The sequence below is a fragment of the Galleria mellonella genome, unplaced genomic scaffold (assembly GCF_026898425.1).
Source record: "Galleria mellonella isolate WM207_F2 unplaced genomic scaffold, CSIRO_AGI_GalMel_v1 utg40, whole genome shotgun sequence".
NCBI classification, from domain to species: Eukaryota; Metazoa; Arthropoda; class Insecta; order Lepidoptera; family Pyralidae; genus Galleria; species Galleria mellonella.
Window position 1 is genome coordinate 1,828,745 of NW_026442094.1, and position 21,932 is coordinate 1,850,676.

Below are 21,932 nucleotides of genomic sequence, written 5' to 3' on the forward strand. Positions count from 1 at the left end.
AAGTAATCGAATGGCATTACTCGTTAAGATTTAAATATTTTTGGACCTTCATCATTATTGCAGTGGACCCTTCATATGTAAACACGGCGAAATCCTTAAAAAAATGTCTAATCGTAAATAAAAATATTTTGATATCAACAAGTCTGATTTGAACAAAATATTGATCTGAAAATATGCATTTCTCGCCTAAATGGAATACATACAATGTAGATACTTTATATGCACTTTTTTAACACATTAACACTTTTACTGCTATCAGAGACTAAAATGATTACTATAGTATCTTCTGCCGTATTAGTCCCATATAAATTTTCACTGCTCTTTTTGTGTAACAATTTTTTATGAAAAGAATAATCGATACGGATACGATATAGTTTGACTGGATATTTTCCTATTAATGAGAAAATTTGTCCAGGCAACTTAAACCATTTCATAAGGCCAGCAAATGGTTTATGTGTTGCAATCAAATTGTGTGCTATTTTATATAGTATTTTATTATTCTCGATTCTGTTTATGACTGATAAAATGTACGCCGCCCGCCAGGGCTTATCCAACTATTATCTACGCCGGCTAATTATCTTAATACTTGTATGTAAAAATCCTATGTTACGGTATTAGTTCGCACTAATATGCAAACCAAACGAATTAACCGACTGGGTTAATCGTGACGAATTCCTAGTAGATGTGACCACGATGGTTTCCAGGAACCCCTTGTGGAGGGTCAACCTGATAAGATAATGAAAATAATGAGAATACTGAACTCCGTTACTCAATCTTCTTCCCATATAAATAGACATTAGCACATTTAGCAGTGTACTTTCTATATTTCATGTGTAAATAAAACCCCAAGATTAAGTTACCGATTTCTAACAAATTGGTATCAAAATATTAGTTACATTTATATCTAAATTGGTATTTATTTGTTGAAAAGATGTTTAAAAAATATTTTTATACGTATTTATATGTAACTGTATATGAGGTCAGATAACATAATTATAACGTTTGCAGTAATGAGTCATAAACTTGTTTATCAACTCGATGAGTTCACGCAATCATGAATAAGATCAATGGCGGCGAATCATTTGTAAAATCACCAGGATAGTGACGTTGTCTTGTCACTTCCACGATTTTCTATTGAAGTTCTTATTTTAGTGTCGTGATGTCATCATAGTATTGTAGTCATAAGTACGTAAATCTACAACCAATGTTTACACATCTTCACACCGAGACATTTGCGGATAGACAGAGATAATTCGGTACCCGTGGCGCAATTGTAAACGCCTTGCCGGATTGAAATCCGGGTTCGATCTTGTACTAATTTAGGAAACCAACTTTTTTAAATTCACTTGAGTTTGGGTATTTTGGATTCTGATTATAGATATTTGTACGGTATTCTAGTTTGGAGACCATTTAACTGGTGTGGTTAATACTATTCTGTGTATTACACACACACTCGTTTGCCTCCCTAACAATAAAAAATATATGTATTATAATAGCATTAAAAAAGCATACGACTCACCTGTTGGTATGTGACTAACGCCGTTCATGGGCACCATCACCATAGACAATGCAGGTGTATTGCCGGCATATTAAAAAGGAATATGCTCTTGAAGGTTATGATGTCGTATCATTCGGAAATACTGCTGCTGTAAGTTGATTCCAAAGCGTAATTATGCGTGGAAGAAAGTGCCTTGAAAAACGCACGGTAGTGGAGCGCCACTTGTCCAATTGTTTGGGATGGAACTTTAGTTTGTGGCAGGTTGTACGGTGGTGAAAATCAGCAGCAGGTATCAATCCGAACAATTTCTCAGAACACTCCCCATGATATATTCGATAAAAGATGCAACAACTTTATCGATTTTTATGCTTAACTCTTGCATTATGCTGCTTATATTTCTTCAGGAAAATAGCATTGAAAATTATGACTTACCTACCTACGTAAACAGTTTTTAAAATGAGCCATAAAGCACATTTATTAATTGCTTACTACTTGTATATATAGTTATTTCCGTTTGAACTGATTTGCTTCATCTGCTCAGCTAAGTGTTTTTGGTAATTAATTAACAAGCGTTCATTAGCCTTGTCCTAATACAAACTAGGTCTCTGCATGGTGACAGTTTGACGGTGTTATTGCTATAAAAAATAGAAATCGAACCTGATAAGTTTGGAATGCATCAACTCGCTTCGATGCTAAGTACCCTGTAGGGTAAATACATCCGATGGTTCTTGGGTAAAACAAAAACAATATGAATTCCCGAAATTCCCGCGCAATCGAGATAACCTAGGTAGGAAGATATTTAATAAAACGAACGATGCACTCGTTGTCTCGTTCGTGTAAGACACAAAACCGGTTCACAACATTCACTTCTTTTGCATGATAGTTTGCATCATACATACACCTACATAAATACTAGTTAAGACGTCATGTTTATAGGCAAGTATACGTATGCAAATTTTTACAGAATATTTTAGGCCATACTGAAACTGGAATACCTATTCAAGATGACGCGATGGACAATTCTACCCAAAGTTTCATTACTTATGTTTTGGGCATTATGTAGGTACATACCTAAGTAACTATAGCCATGTTAAAACTAGTCTATAATAAGGAAAAATGCAAATGTAAAAGAACATTCAATGTATAAGATTCTTCATCCTTGTTTACTTGTTAGGAGTACATCGGGTCGGGCCGCGCGGTCGGATTGACGGCGCGCCGGCGCGCGCAGCGCCATGACATCATCGTGCTTCGGGTTCATGTCGCGCATTACGTGGCACAGAGACTATCAACCTTTGGCAGTAGTTTTATAACACTGTTATGAATCATGATCATAGTCCAAAAATGTTATATGGGATAAGGTACAATCTATATAATTAGCTGACCTGACTATTGTCTTGCTAAAATATTTTCCTTTCATTACTTACAAAGCCCAATTTTTCTTATTGGGATAAAAATTACATAATGTTTAAGTTGGATTATTTCTCAATTATAAAATAAGATATACACCAACTTCAGTAATATATGCTAAGTAATCAATGATAATAATATTTTTTTATCATTGTAACTTAGTATCTGATTCCAAAAAAATGTACTCTGAACATGTATTCAATTTATACGGAAGTCTACTAAAATGTATCAATCGATATTTTAAATTACGTGCCTGATACATAATTTTTTAATTAACAAGTAAGAAAAAAAAACGCAACTTCTCAGAATAATGTTTACAAGGTACACAAAATGTTGACGATCGCTATATTCGAGAGAGGGAGAACAAAAACCACAGCGACCGACAGGCCGAACCAAGTTTCATTCTAGTGCCGTGATAATTTCGGAGTTTGCGCTATACAGGTTTTATTGGGTGTGTCGCTGTATAAAACAAGTAGGTATAATTTGTTTTTACTCGTTAATATTTAATAAATAATATGATATTTATTTAAAAAGAATATTCGATTTAAACAACGGTATTTAAATAGTGCAATTCTCGAAACATACAAACCGGCATCCGGCATACCTACCGACCGCGTTAGTGTTGATAAAAGCCGGTCAAATAAAATTTATTTTTAGCATATACGTGAATGTGTCTGTTTTTTTTTTATCGAGTTGTTGTTTTCTATAGTTTTCGTTTGTTTCTAGGAATCTCAACATGAGCGGACAACAGTACTACCCCTACAAGGTAAGTTTTCCACCTACGTACTTTGTAGATTTAGCGCAACCTATTGATTCTCACGAGATGATGTCATCTTTTCGAGGCTAACTTGATAAGTAATATATTTTTAAACGAAACAAAGCTAAACTAGCTTACCGGCGATACATAAAAATTGAAAATATTGAAGTAAAAAACAATTTAATCTACCTAATATGAAAATGCTTTGTATTGGGGAACCGTAATAAATGCGGAAAATGATCAAAAAAATAAGAAGCATTCGACCGAGACCAATAAGAACTCATTAGGCGTCGGCTAGTGGTTACGAATGTTTTTTTTTTTTTTTATTTCTTTTCCGCTTTTTTCTATTTTTAAGTAGGTAGCTACCTAGTTAATTTTTTCTTTTATCTACCTACCTATTTGGATCTTGGATCTCCATAAATGCAAAAAATAATAAAATAACATTCAAAATAACTATTCATTAAACCTGTGTAAAATCATATTATAAATGCGAATGCTTGTAAGGAGGGGTGGATGGATGTTGATTACTCTTTCACGCAAAAACTACTAAACGCATTTGAATGAAATTTTGGTAAACGGGTAAGTTATAGGTATATATATTTAAGTTAACATATAGGATACTTTATGTATTACGCAGGAGCAGCGGGATAAATCTAGTAAAAATAAATAATTAATTTAATAGGTATAAATACCTAACTTAATGAATTGTGTATATTAATAGGAAAGTATGAAAAGATTCGAGTTATGCCAGTTTAACTAGCAATTTAGTCAGTTTACCAAAACATTCTTATGTAACTTGCGTAAATTCAATTAAATTTAGTTCTAAGAAGATAAGATTAATTTGAGTTGTTAATCACAATTATAAGTAGGTTTGAAACAGACCACAAATACCTACTGACCCAAGTTAGAAATAGCTTGTGTTAATAGAACTTAAGGAAAACAATAGAATAATTAATTTACTTAAAGCAAAAAGTATCCTGCTGATGTCTAATATACAACTTAAAAAGTCAATTAATTGATTGAACGTTTCGATTTCTTACTAATTTGACTTTAAGAGTGTTTGTGATAATTCAAGAAAACTTGGTTGCTTTTTTATTCAATTGTATTCAAATAGACTGTAATACTTAAGACGCTGCTGTTGTTACAGTGTACCCCTACCGTATACCCCGCGGAACCCTTCGATCCCGCGGCCGATGCGGAAACCCTCCGCAAGGCTATGAAGGGATTTGGCACAGATGAAAAAGCTATTATCGATGTCCTTTGCCGCCGCGGTATCGTCCAAAGATTGGAAATTGCAGAAACTTTTAAGACAAATTACGGAAAGGTAAGTTTATTTTTCTTTTTCCACAGAGAAAGCTAGATACTAAATTATCATATTTGTAATGAATAGATATTAGTTAGTACTGTACGTATTGGTGGATAGTTTAAGCAATCTTTAGTTAGATATAGGGTTATTAGACAGTAGTTTTATTTTTTAAAGTTATGTTCACTAAAGTTCTAAGTTGCATGAAAAAAAAAGAAAACTAAATGACAAACATAGTATAATCATAAAATTCTTATTACACTTGTACCTATTGTATATATACAGAAGTACCTTTTTGCCCCATACCTACTGACCCTACGTCTAACCGAACCACTTTCATGAATTGAGATGTATGACGGATTTTTCACGAAAGGTATTGGAATATAAAAATTTACATATTTAGATTATTATCCTTGGCTATAAATTCAATTTTGTACTTAAATAGGGAAAATTATATTTCGGGTTTTTCCGCACTTCAAATTGGATTATCTTCTACGACTCACGCTATATGTGATATAAATATACTATCAATAAGAACAACCATAAAAATAAAAAGTTATCACGCTCCCTTGACAGCGCAAGCCCTACTTCTATAGCGCAAACAGAATAACTAGTTCCATAATACGGTCAAGGTGATGTTACGGTAACACCCTATAAAGGGAGAGGCTCCCTCTTCGTGTTCCCTGTTTGTGCCCGAATATGTAAATTTAATAATTTAAGCAAAAATGTTTTAAGTAATTAAATTTACGTAGGTATTATGATTGAGATGGCCAAGCTTTTGACACATGAGACTTAATAGAATGGTAACAAGATATATATATATATATATATATATATATATATATATATATATATATATATATATATATATATATATATATATATCGATAGCGAGACTTTTGAGGTCCATATTCCTCGTAAACCATGTTTATTAATCTACCTAGGTACATATCTGGATTTTTAAATTGTAGATTGAGAAAAATAAGAGGAAGAAATAGGTGCATGCCTATTTCAATTCTTTTATTCAAGCTCGCCGATCAATATTAAGAATTAATATTAAAACCAAATTAACATTCGTTTAACAATTTAATTGGTTTCGTCCTATTTAAAATAAATTTAAAAATAGGATGTTTTCTGTGACTTGTCCATTCCAGTTAGAAGTTGATTGTGGTCAACCAGCGATATCTGTATAGTATTGCATTATCTTGGTTGATTCCTGATTTGTCACAGATATTGTTTAACTCTGTTAGTTTGCGACATAGTTACTAGTTTGCGGTAAACATTTTGCAGTTGTATAAACAGTACGTACTCTACTAACTCTACTGAAGAAATTGTATCAAATCGGTACAGTAAGTGGCTTATAGCACCACTTTATTTTTATCCATATACATACTCTATGCTATAACAGGTTATTCTATTTTTAATCTTATTTTTGTTCAATTACCGCTAACATTCATGACTTCAAACCTTGAGGTGATAACATCAGCGAATGGGCCAAATTCTCTCACGGCGATGACCTTGATTATAACCTTACAGGTTCTTAGTCATCGTTGGACGTTGATTCACAGCGTTTACTACATCAAACTCAAAGAGGAACTCTGTTCCATATAACTGCATGTTGAAGGTTGTCAATGATTAAGTAATAGTAGTTCTACTTAGGTAGTAGTTTTTCCCTCCACTTTGCAATTTTTTACTGTTGCTTCTAGTACTTTGATCCTAACCATATAGGTAAAGACAGCGACGGGTAATGTCATATGTTAAGATTGCTGTAATATGTCGCATAAACAACCTGCTAGTTTTAAAATATTTAATATTTATTTACTACTATTATTAGCATGACAAGTATGAGAAAGAAATATTATGACATCTGTGATCCTTAAATACTTATGTATTGATTTACTTTTAATTTTGTGAATCTGAACTTACCTAGTCGTTAATGAATGATAATGTAATGGTAACCCGGCCTACGCTAACCGATTGAAAAGCAGATCAGTAAGCCCACCGTGATGAATATGCCTAGAATTCAGCATGATGGTTTCAAAGGGGGACCACGTGAAGTCGACTTACCAGGGTACATTGCTAGCAATGGGATTATTAGTAATGCGGACTACGCATTACTAATAATCCCTCCCTTCCCCCCACTTAATAGGTACAGTTATGCAGTCCATATCATATCGCTATACCTTGGTCTACAGAGAGTCATCATCTGATTGATTGATCTGGTACAATTCTATTTTAAAGATGATGACATATTTCAGTGTTATCGTGCCTAGATAGGTATAATCGGTTACAAATAGTTGTTTAACGAGATTGCATTTTATGGTAGATAGGCACTCGTATAAAATTATAAACTGACAAGATAGGCAGTGTGACTTTCCATTTAATAATGTATGAACAACTTAAATGTAATCAATAAATACCATTAAATACAATATTGCATATATTATCTGATGTTATCATCAGATAATATATGCAATATTCGATTTTAAATAGGTATAAGTGGAAAAAATTTAACCTTCCTACACCTTGATACGACAACAGTTATGTTATTTCAAATATAATAACTTATGGTAACCTATTTTATAAAAAAAAATATAGTATTATGATAGTACGTTTACCCTATAATTAAATTATATTATATTAAATTATCAATTTCACTATAAATATCGAATAGGACTATTGAACAAGGAAATTTTTTTCCGTTTTATTTATCAATGCGATTAATTAGAGAAACGATTCTGTGATAAACTAAAACATTTTTAATTTTATAATAGTCATTACTAGGTCGGCGGCATATATTTATGATGTCGTAGTAGCCTATCATATTAGTTAATGATTATGTTTTAGAAATAATTACATATTTAATGTATAAATACGGGACTTACACGATATTGATAAATAAGTAGGTATAGACATAAAAAAATTAAATTGAAGTTGACGTAGTAAATTCATCTGTTAACTTCAAACATTCAGGGTGTAAAATAGGTACAAAAGATATTGAATATTTCCATAAGCAAAATATGAAGACTTTCTAACTTTCAGACATTTATAAACTACATACCTACATATAGTTTCAGGTTTTTCTATTGCTCAAAGCTACCTACTGGGGAAAACAACGTTTAGAAATTATGATGACGTATATTTACATACTGCATTACTCAGTATGTTTACAGGTAACAGAATAATATAAGAATTACCTCATCGTGTCTGTACAAAAATGACGTTACGTAAACTAGTTAGGTGAATTGCCAGACCGCTATAACGTTCGAAAGTGCTCAGAAACTGAAACTAGAACAATGAGTTTGACGTTAGTTATGTACATTCAAAGTGAAGCTATTTAGTTTTTTAAAGCCAATATACATGTATGTCGGTATGACTTATCAATCTTACACACAGGTGTAGTAAGAATGCAGGTCCTTTATGTAGATATCAATTCTATTGTTATGACTAAGTTTCACAAGAAATAAATACCAATTATTATTAAAATAATTGGTGATGGTGAAGAAGTTATGACCCTATAAAAGTTATAGATTTTTTTTTTGCTTCCCGGACAATTAAGATGGGATGGTATTATTTGACGAGATTATGGTGAAGTAACTTGCTCATGACACTAATGTAAACACTTGTTTTATTATCCACATAAAGGTAAAAATGATCGAATTTACTAACATTCTTTAACTTTGAATTTTCTACCAGTAAAACTGATCTTTTCCCAAATAAATGGATTGAAATTAAAAACTAAACTCGTCATATCTGTTAGGCACACTAGAAACTTTTTTCCCTCTGGATATACTTAGATAGAAAGAAACATTTCTAAAAGTAAAAAAATGCCTACTTAGTAGTAGTTTATTATAATAACAACCTTCTAAAGTAGGTACTATCTATATGGAATTATTATTTTAAATAACTTATATTTACATGTAAACATGTCTTAGTTTAACATAGCTTGTCTACTGATATATCGGCCAAAACACACGCAACGTAATTAATTTTTCCAAACCAAACTATAAAAATATCTGAGACATCTTTGAAGTTCTATCATCCTTTTATTTTATATTAGTTGTCTGCTATAATTCCAACAAAATATCATCGTTTGGTCGACTTCCCGCCAAATTTATTTAAAACATTATTTAATTAATGTGTGGTATATGAAATCGCATCTTTTTATTTATCCAAATGTGATAAGTTATTTTTACTCATTCTGAGTTTGTATAGGTTAGACACACATACAATTTAAACACATTATAAAACTGTATACACTGTAGGTACGATCTGTCGAAAGAAGTACTGAATATTTCGACTTTTTAAAATGAGTCACATTTTATAAAATCAATTTAATAGATTAAACACTGTTTATGTTTATTAATATCTATTAAGCTACTTCTATATACACAAATTACCATAAAATATAGAATTGCAGAGAACGATTACAATGGAAGACTTATCTCCTACATAATATTTCTTCTATTCAATGTTTGAATTCTTTAGAGGAATTGTGGAGTAGCGAAAATAAGAAAATAACATAACTCCTTATTTGTGTGCAAAATTTATGCACAAAACCAACCGGTTTTGGCTGTTTGTCTTCGATCAGTCTGACTAAACACATTTATTTATTTTGCCAGGATCTGATCAGCGAACTGAAGAGCGAACTGGGCGGTAACTTGGAGAATGTGATTATTGCCCTCATGACTCCCCTGCCACACTTCTACGCTAAGGAGCTTCACGACGCGGTTGCGGGGATTGGAACTGATGAGGAAGCCATTATTGAGATCCTCTGCACACTGTCCAACTATGGCATCAGGACTATTTCCGCTTTTTATGAACAATGTAAGTAACAAAGTAAATAATTGAACCACGGAAACTCGTAAGATAAAACCTTCTGTCAAGGGACGTACATAAAATAAAATGAAAATCTATATCTATTTCCCAACTATAAAATATGAGTCTTGTCTTAAATGCCGGAAACTTTATCTTAATGTCTTTAAAGACCTTAGTGCTATTCAATCCATTGAAAAATATAGGCAATACAATAGAACAAGTATTGACATCAGTGGGCACATATTGTGTAATTGAGATACGTTATTGTCGTCTATACTGTGTCTAGAATTACCCAGTTGCGGATTTAGATCGTCTAACGTATAGTTTTTCATAAGACATTAAATCAAAAATTACGTAGGTAAATTAATAGGTAGTTTTTGTGATGGTACTACAAAATATTAACTAATCTTCATAAGTTAATTATCATAATTATGACCACCATAAGTACCATAACAGTCTGTAATTTATTATTTACGCACTCGCATCTACACGCTTACGTAATGTCTAAGAAAATAATAGAATGAAATAAAAAAACAGGTCAAGACAATGTCTTAATTTAAGATCCATAATTCGAGCCTATATTAGAAAAAGAGGACATTGCAATTTCAAGTTTAGAACATATCAATAGTTGAAGTTATTAGCAAAGGTTTTTTAACTATATTCCTTTTAATTTCAGTGTACAACAAAAGCTTAGAGTCGGATCTCAAAGGCGACACATCTGGACACTTTAAAAGGTTGTGCGTGTCGCTGTGTATGGCCAACCGTGATGAGAACCAGGGTGTCGATGAGAGTGCCGCGAAAGCTGATGCGGAGGCACTTGCCGCGGCCGGTGAAGGACAATGGGGTACTGATGAATCGGTGTTCAACTCTATTTTGATCACACGCTCCTACCAACAATTAAGACAGGTAATAACATTACTATATCCGTTTCTTGTTTAGTTCTTAAAGTAAAAAGTTATTTGAACCTATACAAGATCTTGTATTAATCGAAACCTATTATTAATCAATTGACCGATTTCAGAATTTAAAATCCGGTTGTACATCGAAGTATGTTAGCAAGAGGCTATTGTGATGCCTAGAATGACAACAAATATATATAATATTTAGTAGTAAGAGTAAAATGTAATAAAATGTATTTAAATTTACTTTCCTCAAATGCAAAAATTTCAAGCGAAATAGGTGCTTGTAAAAAATACAGACCATTTATTTTCTTACAATCTGTATACCTACTTATCTATTGAATACTATTTTTTTATCGGTTATTCATAAGCGGAACAAATCGCATAATAACCGTTCTCACTTCAAACAACTGTGCTTTACTGTAGGTGCAATTTAAATTCATATATGAAAATATTTTAAGTAAAGAGGCGAGTAGCGTTCTCAGATGGTGTTAATCCAAGTTCATTCCGCATGACTGAAACTTCCTAGAATTTTAATTAGCATAATTTATACTGTAGAAGGAAATAGCCTCCAACTAAGAAAACACTTTACAATAAAAAGAAAACAATTTACGAAAACGTATGAACCCGTTTCATTGAACTAACTAGATATGACTAACTATAATGAGTATTCTACATCTAGACAATTTCAAGTTACAAAGTCTAATAGGATTAGATTACTTCCTAGTATCGATATTTTTTTAACCTAAGCTTAATGATCTACCGTTGAATCACTGGTGACATAGTTTGTGATTAAGGCACGTGTGTAACCATATTCGTAATCAGTGAGCATCCAATTGAGTTTTAATGTTCTGTGAGATTAGCCCCACCTTTCAGGGATACTGATTTTGGCTCACCCTAAATACAGTCGGAAATTCAACTATTATTTTTGACCTCGGTTACTCAATTGATGTTCTTGACAGACTCGCAGAGCAAATTGTTCTCTATTGGCGGCACTGAACATGTTAATAGAGTTGGTTGGTAATGCAAAAAACACGCAGCGCTCGATTCTAATTATAAGCACATAATTCTGACTCATGAAACTCAATGACTTGTTTCATTTGAAGTGCACAATGAGCACTGATGGCTTCTGCATCTATTATTCATGAATTGTGTGTCTGTCATATATTTAAATTAAATTCGAACGGTTACAGATCTTCGCCGAGTTTGAAGCGCTCACTGGAAAGGACATCGAGGAATCTATCAAGAAAGAATTCTCTGGTAGTGTTGAGAAAGGCATGTTGGCTATCGGTGAGTTGAATTATTTTAATTTAATTAAATATTTAGTTTTATTTCGGTGCACTTTGTCCTGTTAAATAAAGCTCTGTGATTATGACTAAAAAAAACAACAGTTAAAAAGACAATTCCAATAGAACATTTTTTATGACAAATTTTAAATTGATGTTAATTAAAAATTTCGAAGATTTCTATTCTATAATTATCTAAATCAGAAGCCTATAGTATTCCCTGCCTACCACATAGGGAGTCTGACGTGAACGTGTACACTTGATGGGTTTCATAATATTTTCGACAATAAATTTATTAGGTATATCGTTATGAATACTAATATCATAATTATACTTTATTTTACGGAAATGGCCCTGACTTAGCGTAGTAAGCAAACGGAATAAACAATTAATCACTAGAGGTAGTATTTTTGATGACCTACTAGAAGGTTGTACGTCATTCCAAGTCGTATCATGTAGGTAGATAAATATTTTAATTACTAGTATTTCACGTATTTCATATTAGTCACAATAAACATAAAGAGAATAATGATGATTTTTAGCACAAGGTCGTGTAATCTGTTTGTACAGGAAGCTACTACTGACACGACCTTGCGCCGAACGTTCAACTTTTTGTCTAGCCACTGAACACTTTGTCACGAATTTCATAATTATTTAAACATATTTGGTATTATTTGGTAATATAACAAAAACTAACGATTGTAAACAAGTATACATATCGCTTAAATAATACTAATTACTATCTTTAATATATTTTATTTATCCTATATATTGAGTAAATTTTATGTATTAATTACTATTAATAAATTAGTTAAAATGTACGAAAAAGAAATGTACAATCATGTGAAAAATAAATACATTAATCTATCTTGGCTAAATATTTTCATAGACAAATATTTGAGAAAACACCTCTTGTCAAATGGCAACCGATTTTATCGATACGATTTCTGCGGTAAGAGTACACATAACAACAAAATGTTTGGTTTTACTGTTTCGTTCGAATACGTATTTGTCAATAGATTTATTTGTCCTTGGTCTAGGAAAAATGTTCCCAAATATCGTGATATTTAGAAGTGTCCACCTAGTATCATAAAAGTAACTTGTGAACAGAAACTACAATAGTCTGTTTGAATAAAACAATGAAAATGTAAAGAAACGAATTATTTACCCGCCCATATCTGGTAATGTCTAATAATAAAATAAAAATCGACCGATTCAACTTACTGAGTTACTAATTGCATTTCAAGTGTTTCCGTGATAACTTTAACAAAACTTGTTTTCCCTTTAAATAAGTTATATTTAGCAGGTTTAACTACTATACATACAATATATTTTCTTTAGTTAAATGTGTGAAGAGCAAAGTTGGTTTCTTCGCCGAGCGTCTGTACTACTCCATGAAGGGTTTGGGTACAAACGACAAGACTCTTATCAGAATCATCGTCAGCCGCTCCGAGATCGATCTTGGGGACATCAAACAGGCTTTCCTTGACAAATACGGCAAGCCTTTGGAAAGTTGGATCGCTGTAAGTACTTTTTTTGTACTAAAAGAATATTTTCTTTTTATTTTTGAAAGTTTTACTTAATATTTGTTAATGCATTTTGGCATTATTTGAGTTTTGATTCCCAATTTCATAATACTGGTACACTATATATAAATACTTCCTTATATAGTGTTTATATGTTTATGTATGTGCTAACATTTATAGGTACATCATCTAACATTTTATTGTTCAGGCAACATTAATTTATTTATGGCTTTATGATCATAAATGAGTAATAGCTGATTCATTCTGAAGCTATAATAGATTGTATTCTACAATTCATTATAGCTCAAAATATGGCGTTAGTGAGACGAGATTATTTTATCTTTAATCTTTTCTAAAAAAATATATATTTAAAAATATCTGCTGGTAAATAATCGTACCTACCACTAAAGTTATAAAATTTTAATTAAATAAAGATTTTTAGTCTTGTAATTATGTATTATTTATCTCTTGTTCTAACACTAGTTTACCTTTATCTGATCTTAAAATCTTATCGTCTCTCTAATGCCATAATGCTATAAGGCAAAACTTAATATGCAATGTATATACTTACTTATTTATTATTATTAGAGACATTTATATTGAGCATATGTTTATCTCACAGCATGGATATCTTTGAACTACTTATAACATAGATTCAAGAAACTGACCCATAGTTGCGCATTCAGATAGAAAATAATCAGCATGTATTAATAGTTGATACTCTATCCATTCATCTGTCCTTATCCCCATTGTAATTTTTCTGAAATAACACTATCGGTGTCTTTATACAGATCTATTTATGTATACAAAACAAAGGGAATTAGTGTGATCATGTGATAATGAACGTCTTCGCTTAAAATTGTGGAAGTTTTGATAACAAAAATTCATGTCAGGTCTTTAACGGAACAAAGATCAGTTGCTAACCAAAAATTTAAAAATCGAAAACAAATGAAACTAAATTTCGTCAGTTGCTTTAAGACTAAAAATCGCAAGAGAGGTTCAGAATAGACAATTTTGATTACAGGATGACACGTCCGGAGATTACAAGAAGGCTTTATTGACCCTTGTCGAATAAATTAATGGGCTGGACTCGGTCAGGACTGCATCGATTGCCATAACCACCTATCTGATTATTTTAAGTTCATTATCCGTCAATTGTTAGGATGTTAAGTGATCTTTTATTGCATGTCAACAGCGGGTTAATATAATAAAACAAATGTACAAAACATGTCACTAGTCACATAGTCAATCAAAAATAACAGTTAGGCCATGCCTTCTTGCTTCGCAGTGATTGACTAAATATGACGTTTGGTTTTTGTTTTGTTAGATTCTGCCGCTATGGACATGGCTTATTAGTATGCGCACTGAAGATGAGCTATTTTGAGTCTGTGTATTTAAGTGGTTTTGCCTTCAGTGTACATTAGGTTATCCAATTCCACGTTATAAATGTCACCAATCGATCTGTATATTTTGCTTCCTAATCACATTCATGTAACTTTCTTTGCACAGTAGCTAACATCTTTCGCATGAGGGCGTGGTCGAGCCACTTAGCCACTCTCGTTTGTTTGTGTTTTAGTTTTACAAGTAGTTGTTGCGATTTTTTCAGGAGGACATAGGAGGTCCGATCGGCCAACTACTCTCGACAATGTGTTACTAAATACTACAGAGTTTAAACTTAACACTCAGTATTACGAGCGTCATTTCGCTGTGCACTTAATAGTGTGTAAAATAATATATTTTTGTAATCAAGTACAGTCACACTTGCATTTTATATTAAAGACAATTATTTTTTATTCTACTTTAAGCTACTTAGTATAGTATATGTGATTATATTCTTATCAAACGCTTACCTCGAATGCACGTGTGTGAATGCTCCAAGTAAATTATGGGCCAGTTTCTTTATTATTATTTTTTCGCTAACGTTTTGTTCAGTATTGGTTTTCAATATTGGTTACAGGAAGACCTAACTGGTGACTTCAGGAATGTGCTAGTCACATTATGTGCTTAATCCTGCAAAATAAACAAAATGTAGTTTGTTTTAAGCTTTGCATGAAATATGTTTAAGTTGTACAGGTTGCATACGCTCGATAAATCGTTACAATTTATCTTTACAATTCGAACTGTAACGATTAATTTTACCGATTTGTCGTATCGTTTGTGACCGGGGTTAGGACCATGTTGCGAAGTACAATGTAATATTTTGCAGGATGATACTAAGGGGGACTACAAACGCGTGTTACTCACTATCGTTTCGTAAGATCTAGCATAATAATTACTACAAAGAGTTTAAGAAGGTTCGCCTTGTTATAAGCTCTAAGCACTAAGTTCCGACCTGAAACTGCCTTTGAATTGTATAACTGTTGAGATGTAGAAATGAAGCTTGATATTTTCGTGAAAATGAGATATTTATTGGTGCTGTAATTTTGTTTACATATATACATTAATATTAAATTAAACTATGTACGATTAAATGTTAATCTTTGTTTTATTCCACGTCCCTAATTCCTTCTTGCGTTATCTGAAAATAAAAAAATATATCAGCATCAAATATACAAGTAGTGTGTCTAGTAAACAATGAATGAATAATTCAATAAGTTGATACTCAAAAAAGTGGAAATTTCACCTAGTCTAGTCACATGGTATGTATAGAAGTTTTGCACAAAAAATATTATTCTTATCATAATGATGGCAAACAACCATATAGCTCGTTTGATGGTAAATATTAACTAAAGCCGAAAGACGTATATATCACAAATAGTGCTAATGCCATATGTGCGCTTATTAATTTTTTTTATCGTATTTCCTAGTTGAGTTTGATAAAATTTCCTTTTGAAATCTCAATTAATTAATAATTTAACACAGGATTTAAAAAAAGACATTTATACTTTAGAGCCAAAGATATGTCTTCAATTTATAAAAATACTAGCTTCTACACGCGACTTCGTGGGCCCGAAATATGTTTTTTTTATGCAACTTAGAATTGCAAACAAGCTGACGGTCCACCTGATGGAAAGTGGTAATCGTCGCCTAAAAACTAGCAGTACCATGGACATAACAGAGTATACTGTTTCGCTCATGTTTCGCCAATGAGACTCGGGTATTATTTTGTACCCTGTAAATTCACTGTTTACTAACCAAAATAAGAAATAGCCTATATCCTCCTCCAATCACTCAAACAGTTAAAACGCTCTAAGGTAACAAACAAACTCATTTTCACATTTATAATATTAGTAAGGATTTTCTCTATTTACAGAAAAAATAGCTTTGATCAATTGACCTAGATCGAATTTCGAAATCTAAAACACGCTTGTCGCTAAAAATGCTAAAAGGTGCATTTTTATTCAGTTGCCGTCAATTGGCAAACAACCAAAATATTTCTACATGCATATACCATAATATTACTTGGAATATTGTGTATAATTTGGCATTGATCCAACAAGTCAATCATTCGAGTCAAACAAAACTTAACAGTGAGATGATAATATTATTGCACGTGTTATTGATTGATAGTATTTATATCAGACGTGATTTTATATACAAATCATTACTACTTCATGTTAGAACTGAATTCATGTGAAATCTGAATTTGTACTGAATAAAGACATGCCAAGATTGTTTGCTAAATATGCCAAGCATAAAAACACAGGTCATAGACAGTGATGTCTTGTGTAGTTTATTGTTATATTATAAAGAGGAAAGATTTTATCCTTCTTTAATAAAATGCTGTATTATCAGCAAATTACATATATATAATTTTTATTTATTATTTAAAATTCTATCTACGCATACGAAGTCGTGCCGGATGGCTAATCGCTAATAATTAAATAAATTGGAAACGACTATCTAAGCAAATGGTAGCTCAGTTGGTAAGGGCATTATCTTCAGTGCAGCAAAAGTCTGCACTAAAGTTACAATATATTGGCACTAAAGAAATATATACTAGTAATATTGAAATGGGTATCCAAAGAAAATATATAAATATCGGAGTGGTACTAATATTACCCATGTCTAAAGTATATACAAGAAAAAAGGTATTCAAATATATTATGCTATGTAATATTGTATGTTGTATTTATTTATTGTTTACCTTAAATCTTCCCACGTTGTTGGGTGAGTTATTACTTTTAAGCGACAATGCCAGTCTTTCACAAGAATTATTAATAACAGAGAGAAGAATACGCTTGTTACAGCGGTGTGCCCACGCATCGCCCAGAGACCCCACAACGGAGCCCGTCGACAGCCCCACCCTTGTACTCATTTCATTTGTTAACACTACCTAAGAAATATTAGAAATGTATACAATATTTTCGAAACCAGGAATAATGCGATTACAAGGAAATTTAAAATTAATTTCAAAAATAAACATTATATAATATTAATATACAATATCATATATAATAATCAATATATTAGTTAAATTTGTAGACATGAGGTTGTATTTCAAAATACTTTTGAAAAAAATTAACTAATAAATTTCTAGGCCTAAATTCACAGTGCACTTGCTGGTTTCAACATCCTATGGACGATGGAAGTCTTGAAATTTCAGTAGTATCTCATACATAACCAACCATTAAAATACAATGGATATTATAATCAAAATCATTGTTTTGATGTCAAATATTTCAGTGGCAGATTTACCCTTCAATCTGCAGGTGCTTAGTGGCAGAAATTAGTAAACTCAAATACCTCTGACTATCTCATTTAAGATAAATGTAATATTCTATACTATTTATTTTTCATTCATTATCACTTACAGCAATTTGTTTCTCCATTGCCAATCTTTGTAACTCAGCCATTTGTCTAAACAATAAACCTGTCCTTTGTCCCGCTGATATGCCTTCTTTGTAAGGAAAGGCTATCGAATCTATTACTATTAATCTTATCTGAAAAAAAAAAACAAATATTAGTAATAAAATATTATTATTATTCAAATTGAAATATGCAAGTTTATAATTAGTATAAACAGACCTTCCTGAATGATAAAAAAAGAAAACCAGAAAAATATGATTTATAGAATCTCTCCATCAGATGTCTGCATTGGCATATCTAAGTTTATAAAGTGCATGTGTAGTCTCAGATATGTCTTTACTCACAGACAAACTTGATTCCAGATGACACTGGGATAGGCACTAAACAGTTCTGGGTTAAGCTCAGTTCACACAGAGAATATAATACTATACTAAATGTATACATTCAGATACAATTAACATTTGATTAAAATATATTACATTAGGGTGTTCATCAACAAATCTTGACAGGGTGTGCATAAAAGCACAAAATTTTTCAATACCAAATGCATTCACATAATGCAATCTTTTTAATACATCTTCTTCACTTGTAACTATAGGACAATTTAAAACCATTTGGCATTTCTTTAAACTGGCAGTGACAATATCTGTAACAAAAAGTTACATAAATAAAAGGAAAAATATGTGCCTTCACATATAATTACACATACAAACAACACAATTAATGTGGAAAAGTACTCTTCTTACATATGGAACTAATATATTTTTAAACATTGTAATAAGATGAAAAAAAATAGATTTATTATAATTCTAAAATATTGTAAAAAATATTTAGTATTTATTATTTTATTATGAATCTATGGCAGTTACATACCTACCCTTAAATCTATATGGTGTGAAGTGTGTATTAGTGTCTATATATAAAGCTTCAGCATCTAACCCACCAAGAGATTTAGGAATTTGAACAGATGCACAAAGTTGAATACTGAAATTGTAAAATAATAATTCATGTTGTTTTTTATTAAAATCTTATTGCATCAAATATATTATACCTATAATTAAATACATTAAAATATTTATGGTCTTCTTCCATAAACTGTTTTTTGCACTGATTCACCTGCATTCATGACTGAACTGGAGAAATAAGTTTGTATTTCTTTGAAGATTATATATCTGAATAGCACAGATAATAAACAGCAATTCTACAAAAAGTAGATTGATAGAAAATTTGAAACTAGAATTAATCAATTCATTCATTGGAAAACTATTTTCTAAAAAAAAACACCTAACAGCTTATCTACAGCAAATATTTCATTATTGTTTATTATATCACTTCCATTGTCAATAAACAATATTTATACTCACCATATCTGAGTTTTTCCTGAGCCAGGTAAACCTAATAATTCAGTAAGAGTACATAGCTGAACACCTTCATTACCAATAATTTTATCTAGACTTTGACTAAAAGTAGGTATAGACGGAAGACTTGTTTCACGCTATAACAAAATAATTTATTATTACTAATTAAATAAAGTATGATGAGTCTCTTTATGAAAGGTAATAATTGATAAAGGTAGTATTTGTTCAGAAAGTGAGTTTGTTTGTTTTATACCTTATATTACTTGTGGATATTTATCTTCAGTCAAGTAACTAAAAACAAAATATAATCTTATATTTCTGAAAGCCTATTTTTAAAAGAAAAATTAAAATTATTTCGTTCTTGATTATTTTGCTGATTACTGGTTGAGTTTTAGTGCCTATACTTTTTTGTGCATAAAAAAAACTGTGACAGTTAATTACAATTAGTTTAATCAAATGACTGATGTTATTAACATAACAATTTCTAAATATTCTTAATTGCATAAAAAATATATAAAAGGCATTTTTAGTTAAAGTTGGTAACAAAATGTTTGTTTTGTTAAACAACTTTTTATAGTTATCTAAATATGTACTAGTAATATTGTTTATTTTGCTAATTATTTTTTATTTAATTATAGTAATTAATTGTACATTATATAACTGGTAGAGACTCTAGAATTATAAAAAAAAAGTTAAATACTACCTTTCTTTTTACTTGATCAGTGGCTAATTTTAAAGACCCGTCAAGTATAAGTAGTTTGTTTAGTTTCTTGTTGATTTGTTAATTAATAAGTGCAATTTATAACTAAAAACTTATCTTTTATTTCAATTGATCTTCAGTCTAATTTGTAAAAAAAAGCAACAATTTGAAAATAACATTGTACTTTGTTAAAAATTCATAAATTTCTCGAGATACTCAAGAAATTTCAGTCAAAAATTCTCATGCCACGAGAAACAAAAATCAAGAAACTAGCAACAATAGCTTTGACCAATCGCTGAAATTTGGTATACTCGTATAATATGGGATGTAGGAGAATATAGGTTACTTTATATCTTAGTTTTTTTTTGATGGGTGAAAATGGTATGGTAACCCCGTCTGCGCTAACGGGATACGCTGGCGGAGTACCAGTGAAGGGTGATAGATGAGAATGGAAACAGGTCAGTTAGTCCATCATGATGAATTCATCGAGAATTAACCATGATAGTTTCCAGGGGGAACCGCGAGGAGTTCGACCTGGTTGGGTATATTGCTAGCAATGGGATTCTCAGTCTCCATTACTAACAATCACTTTCCCCCTTTTTTATCTTGGTTAATATATATATCCCGGTCACACGGACGAAATAAAAGCTAGTAAATATTTTTAATACTTACATGCCATAATTCGACAGAATTATATACCTTACTAGATATATTCATCTCTATTTTTGTATCGAAAAGTTAGAGAACGTAAGTATTATAATATAATTTCGAAGTATGTATATAGTTTTAGCTAATTATAACATGAAATATATTTATTTTAAAAATAAGAGGGAATTTGAGAGAAAATGACAATAAGAAAGTTTCAAATTTAAAGGTAGTGGAAAGCACAGACACGGATAATATAATTGGCACAGATGTGCAAAGGCAAGGCAAGAATAACATTTAACAAGTTCATTACAGATTAGAAAGAAAAATCATGTAAAAACAAATGTAAAATCACAATAGCATACTTGGCGGGGGGACGGGATTATTAGTGGTGCGGACTACTAGTCACATTGCTAGAAATACACCTCGTCGGGTCGACCTCCACGTGGTTCCCCCTGGAAACCATCATGCTGAATTCCGGGTGGATTCATCACGATGGGCTAACTGACCTGCTATTTCATTCTATTTCACTTATCATCCCTCACTAGTGCCCCGCCAGCGTATATCATAGCGTAGGCGGGGTTATCATTTTATTTTCATCCATTAAAGAAAATAGCATACTTGGCATTCTCTTTTTATATTTTCAATTTAATTCATTTGACAAATAATAATGAAAACTGTGGCAACTACTTCATCTATGGTAAACACATTTTTAAAAAAAAACAACTTTTTAATTAATATGCTAGTCTACGTATATTTACATAGATGTGTGTGTGTGTGTGTGTATATATAGTATGTATGTATATTATATGTATGTATATGTATATATATATATGTATGTATATATGTATATATACTGTAAAATTCTTAGAATATCAGTGTTTTGCTCTTTTAAGGGCAAAGCAATAAACTGAGCTGTGACCATTTTGTGTTACTATGGCACACGCATGAAGGAATGTTAACAAAGGAGATTGTTAGATTATGTA

At 31.4% G+C, this 21,932-nt stretch overlaps 2 protein-coding genes across 6 annotated transcripts; one reads left to right on the forward strand and one right to left on the reverse strand.

Moving 5' to 3' along the window:
* The first annotated feature begins 3,222 nt into the window (after positions 1-3,222).
* Positions 3,223-15,971, forward strand: LOC113520378 (annexin B9). 4 transcript variants are annotated; one of them, XM_026905703.3, is made up of 8 exons: positions 3,223-3,377; positions 3,632-3,671; positions 4,810-4,986; positions 9,588-9,792; positions 10,460-10,689; positions 11,876-11,972; positions 13,310-13,491; positions 14,519-15,971. In XM_026905703.3, the coding sequence occupies exons 2-8, from the start codon at positions 3,642-3,644 to the stop codon at positions 14,567-14,569; spliced, it is 972 nt and encodes a 323-aa protein (XP_026761504.1). In that variant the 5' UTR covers positions 3,223-3,377; positions 3,632-3,641; the 3' UTR covers positions 14,570-15,971. The 4 variants fall into 4 exon arrangements, with proteins under 4 accessions (XP_026761504.1, XP_026761502.1, XP_026761503.1 ...); XM_026905701.3 differs by having other exon boundaries at positions 15,101-15,971; XM_026905702.3 differs by having other exon boundaries at positions 15,452-15,971.
* LOC113520380 (DNA repair protein RAD51 homolog 3) lies at positions 15,881-21,210 on the reverse strand. Of its 2 annotated transcripts, XM_026905705.3 has the most exons (7): positions 20,974-21,210; positions 19,608-19,738; positions 19,121-19,227; positions 18,723-18,889; positions 18,249-18,377; positions 17,582-17,770; positions 15,881-16,012 (listed from the first exon to the last, which is right to left on the reverse strand). In XM_026905705.3, the coding sequence occupies exons 1-7, from the start codon at positions 21,016-21,018 to the stop codon at positions 15,980-15,982; spliced, it is 801 nt and encodes a 266-aa protein (XP_026761506.2). In that variant the 5' UTR covers positions 21,019-21,210; the 3' UTR covers positions 15,881-15,979. The 2 variants fall into 2 exon arrangements, with proteins under 2 accessions (XP_026761506.2, XP_031770587.2); XM_031914727.2 differs by lacking the exons at positions 19,608-19,738; positions 20,974-21,210 and adding an exon at positions 19,295-19,380.
* Between the last annotated feature and the right edge of the window lie 722 nt (positions 21,211-21,932).